The following is a 5,115-nucleotide window of genomic DNA, read 5'->3' on the forward strand; positions in this document are numbered from 1 at the left end:
AATTATGACAAAAATTCAAAATCGACATATGTTCACTTTCAGGGACACATCTCCTAATCACTTGATCAGAGCAAAATTTCCACAAATAAGGGTCATCCCAAACATAATATTTTGCCTCATACCTGATTTTATCCTTCATCGACTTGCTAAGATAACTAGGCAAAATTCCAATAACCAAGTAATTCACGATATCAGCATACCAAGGGACCATACCTTTTACTTGGAACAGTTGCTCATCAGGAAAAAGCTTAGAGAAGGGTGAGGAGTCTTCATCTTTTACCAACCTGCTTAGATGGTCCACCACCGAATTTTCAGCTCCCCTTCGATCCTTGATTTCTAAATCAAACTCTTGGAGAAAAAGTATCCACCTTATCAGCCTCAACTTTGACTCCTTTTTCGCCAATAAGTATTTCAAAGCTGCGTGATCAAAAAACACAATCACTTTAGAGCCAAGCAAATATAATCGAAATTTATCTAAAGCAAAAACAATTTCTAATAGCTCCTTTTCGGTGGTTGTGTAGTTGCATTGTGCAGCATTCAGCGTCCTCGAAGCATAGTAAATGACATAATCTTCCCATCAATCCGTTGACCTAGAACAACTCCTACCACATAGTTGCTTGCATCGCTCATGATTTCAAAGGGCAAGTTCTAGTCTGGTGGTTGAATAATGGGTGCAATCGTCAGCAAATTCTTGAGCTTATCAAATGCTTCCTTGCAATCATCCCCAAAGTCGAAAGGCACATCTTTTTGAAGCAATTTGGACAATGGCAGGGCAATTTTTGAAAAGTCCTTGACAAACCTACGATAAAAACCTGCATGTCTAAGAAAAACACGCACTTCCCTAACATTTGTAGGGTAAGATAAGCTCACAATTAAATCAACCTTTGCCTTATCGATCTCTATGCCTCTTGCAGAGATAACATGTCCCAGCACAATGCCTTCCTTTACCATAAAGTGGCACTTTTCATAATTCAAAACCAAATTAGTTTCAACACATCTATCCAGAATTTTACTCAAATTATCTAAACAATCATCAAACGAATCACCATAGACAGTAAAATCATCCATGAACACTACAATGCACTTCTCAATAAAGTCAAAAAATATACTAATCATGCACCTTTAAAAAGTACCTGGAGCGTTGCACAAACCAAAAGGCATCCATCTGTAGGCAAAAGTGTCAAATGGGCAAGTAAAAGTCGTTTTCTCTTGGTCCTCTTGAGCAATAACAATTTGATAATAACCTAAAAATCCATCGAGAAAACAAAAGAGTGCCTTGCCGGTAGAAAAAATAATATGAAGTCGTGCTCACCAGCCCTTCATCACATCACATTCTTGTTGAAGAATTTAGTTTCTTGCAAAAGAGCCATCCTGTTGATTCTGCTCCACCTCACACTGTGTCATCTTAAGTGGGAGCAGTATTTGATTTTTCTCCTTGGGCGTGAACAAGTTCGTTGGGAGTTACTGTTACTCCGTATCTGGTATATCCCTCTCCTACATTTTGGTTTAAGATCTGGTCCGGTTTGGTTTCAAGATTCTTGTAGGGTTCGGCCATCCGTATGATGGATCTCTCATCCCTTCAACCAAAACTACATTGGAAATAATCCCCAAGAAGTGAACTCATGATAGAATTAATCCCACGTGCCTGTGGCATTACCAACTTGGCCATGTTAATGTAGATCGTATCACAACATTAGTAAAGGATGGTCCTTTGGATTTTCTAACTGTATAAGATCTCCCAACCTGTGAACCTTACCTTCAGGGTAAGATGACGAAGTGGCCATTTACCGGTAAGCCTGAAATATCTACAAGCACACTTGAGCTTATACATACTGATGTATGTGGTCCCCTGATTGTTAAGACATGTAACCAGCATATTTATTTCATAACCTTTATAAATGATTTCTCACGGTATGGTTTAGTGTACCTAATGACACACAAGTCTAAATCTTTTGAAAAGTTCAAAGAATTCAGACAGGAAGTTGAGAAACAGTTACGGAGCGAAATTAAGACCCTTTGATCAGAAGGGACTACTTAAAGGACAATGGGATAGTATCACAACTAGCTTATCCTGCAATCATTTTGAGAAGTGGTAAGGAGGTTGAGACTCCAGCAGAGGCAGCCCCTGCATCGTCAAAGCAAGAAGAGGAGAACATCATTGCCAATGATGACGAAGTACCCAAGCGTAAGTTTCCACCTCTTTCTGATTATAAACCAGTACCTCCTTTTCCTCATGCTTTAGTAGGTTCTAAGAAAGATGAGCAGTTCAAAGATTTTTATGAAACTTTTCATAGATGCAAGGTAAACATTCCACTTTTAGATGCTATTAAACAACCACCTCATTATGCTAAATTCCTGAAAGAATTATGTACACATAAGAGGAAACAAAAACTAAAAGAATGTGAAAATGTGAGAATAGGGGAGAATGTTTCTACAGCTATTCAAAGAAAACTCCCTACAAAGTGCAAAGATCCAGGTATGTTCACTATCCCTTGCATGATAGGTAACACTAGAATTGAGAAGGCCATGTTAGACTTAGGAGCTTCTATTAATGTCATGCCATATTCTATATATACTTCTTTGAAACTTGGACCTTTGAATAAGACTGGTGTTGTGATTCAATTAGCTGATAGATCTAATGCCTATCCTAAGGGTGTAGTTGAGGATGTTCTTGTGAAATTTAATGATTTGGTTTTCCCTATTGATTTTTATGTGCTTGATATGGATAATGGTGATCAAACCACTCCTATTTTGCTAGGGAGACCATTCTTAAAGACATCCAAGACAAAGATAGATGTTTATAGTGGCACACTCACCATGGAATTTGAGGGTAAGATTGTTAAATTTAATATTTATGATGCCACAAAATATCCTACTGATGATAATCATGTTTATTCTGTTGATGTGATTGATTCTTTAGCACAAGAAGTTTTTGAACTTGGTGGGAAGGATAGATTCGGAATTACCATTAGTAAGCATCCTGAGAAAGAGGAGTTAACCTTGAATTCTAAATTGCAGGAAACTATTGCAGCATTGAATGACTCTCCAGAGTTACAACAGACAAGTAATGTTCCTTGTATTAAGTTACCAATTTCTAATGGGAGATCGTTACCCTCTGTTTTGCAGGCCCCTATTCTAGATTTGAACCCACCCATGATAGATTAAAGGGGAGAGCACCGGAAGTTGCAACTACAAGAGCTAGAGGAAATCCACAATGAGGGCTATGAGAGTGCAAGGATTTACAAGGAAAAAGACGAAGGTTTATCATGACAAGATGATCTCTAGGAAGGAGTTTAAAGTTGGTCAAAATGTCTTTCTTTACCATTTGCGGCTTCGTCTGTTTCCGGGTAAGTTGCATTCTCGTTGGATTTGACCCTTTGTTGTTACTAATGTTTTTTCTCATGGTGCAGTTGAAATTCAATGTTTAGCAACCTCCAAAGCGTTCAAGGTGAATGGCCATAGATTCAAGCATTTCCATGAAGGCTTCCAAGTAGAGAATGTGGAACAATTGGGCCTTGAGGATCCGATTTATGTTGATTAAAAAAGGGAAGTTTATTTTTTCTTTTTCTTCTTATTTTCACATTTATGTTTTAGCTATTTCTACCTTTTCTTTGCATTTTACCTTACACTGGGGACAATGTAAGTTTTAAGTTTGGGGGAGGAGATTTAGGTTGTGTTTTAAGTTTGATTTAGGAAGTGTTTTAAATTTGATTTAGGTTGTGTTTTAATTCTGCATTTTTTTGAAAAAAAATATAGTTTTGGTCTTTGTTTTGTGGTTTTTTTTTTGTGATTTTCAACGATTTTTTTTAGGTTGTGTATGCCATAAGCAAGATTCAATTAAGCTTGAAAAGATCATAACATGATTGGATAAATAATCTTCCAACTTAGAATTAATTAATCTAGTTATTTTCCTTGAGAATGGTAGCGACTAAATTTAGTAGACAAAAGCTGGTGAGATTTTGAGCCTTTGGACTGACACATTCACATCAGTCCCACTATTTTCTTTCATGTGAGATATTCTTCCATAGATTTGTTTCTCTATAACTTTCCTTGATTCTCTTCAAGATCACATTTACACATACATGCATGAATAAGATTAAGGCCCTTTTTGTTATAAGCTACATAAGCCATATAACCTACCCTTTGATAAATTATCCCCTTTGTTGAATCCCTTTGAGCTTTATTGACCTTTGTCGTTCATTGCAACCCCATGTTACAAGCTTTAAACCTGAAAAAAACAATGCCCTTACCCAAACCGTAGACTTAGTGGAGCATTACTCATCATTATGATATGCATTGATATGCAGGTTTCAAGGTGGGGGTGTTTGGATTCATGGTATGGTTATGAATGGTGAATCGGAACATGTTTTCATTCTCAATTCGTGAGTTCCATTGATTGATATTCTTTGAAAGGAGGGAATGGAGGAAATTGCTTTTGATGTCACAAACTATCCATGCCCTTCTTAAATTCCAAGAAAAAGGGGCTATTTATACTTATAAAGGTGGAAGTTGTTGTGAAGAATTGTTCCCTGCTGCAAACAAAAAGTGTTCATTTGAATGATCTCTTTTACAATGCAGGAGTTTTACATGCTTTAAATACATTAAAAAAAATTGAAGAAGTTTCTGAATGAAGTGATTGGTTTTACATGTCTAATGCATTCGAGCTTCAGATGATTCAGTTTTGCTCTACCAGTTTCGATGGCTTTTCAGCTACATTCCCAAATATTTCCCACCTTAATCCTAAGCCCCATTACAACCCTTGAAAAGTCCTTTTGATTTGTGTTATGCATGTGATCCCAGTGGTGGAGAATGAAGATATGCAAGCCTATGGTAGATCATTTCCATTGGAATGAACTTGAGCAAAACACATACCCTTCAAACATGAGAGTTGAGTGTTTATTTCTGTGAGGGTCTATTATTTAGTTTATTCCATATTCGAGTGAAAATGCTTACTAAAGTAATTGAAAGTTGTTAAGAATGTTTGTTCATGATGTGTCTTGAGTATTGAAGAGCTTGGTTGTTCTCTATTGATGGCATTGTAACCGTAGTGTTTTTGGGAAAGTGAATTTGAGTTTTGCCTGAAGACGAGCAAAAGCTAAGTGTGGGGGGATTTGA

General features: G+C 36.9%; 1 protein-coding gene across 1 annotated transcript; it reads left to right on the forward strand.

The window, feature by feature from the left end:
• The first annotated feature begins 1,768 nt into the window (after window positions 1–1,768).
• Window positions 1,769–3,541, forward strand: LOC148860794 (uncharacterized). The gene is made up of 3 exons (XM_088984965.1): window positions 1,769–1,790; window positions 2,066–3,064; window positions 3,411–3,541. Exons 1-3 carry the CDS (start codon window positions 1,769–1,771, stop codon window positions 3,539–3,541), a joined length of 1,152 nt encoding a protein of 383 aa, XP_088841091.1.
• The last annotated feature ends 1,574 nt before the right edge of the window (window positions 3,542–5,115 follow it).

Source organism: Nelumbo lutea, chromosome 4 (genome assembly GCF_056320005.1).
Source record: "Nelumbo lutea isolate HS-2025 chromosome 4, American lotus-T2T, whole genome shotgun sequence".
NCBI lineage: Eukaryota > Viridiplantae > Streptophyta > Magnoliopsida > Proteales > Nelumbonaceae > Nelumbo > Nelumbo lutea.

Coding starts and splice junctions, on each gene's coding strand:
- LOC148860794 (XM_088984965.1), top strand. CDS start 1,769: ATGACGAAGTGGCCATTTACCG. Junction 1,791..2,065: donor GACGAAGTGGCCATTTACCG/GTAAGCCTGAAA, acceptor TATCACAACTAG/CTTATCCTGCAATCATTTTG. Junction 3,065..3,410: donor TCCAGAGTTACAACAGACAA/GTAATGTTCCTT, acceptor CTCATGGTGCAG/TTGAAATTCAATGTTTAGCA.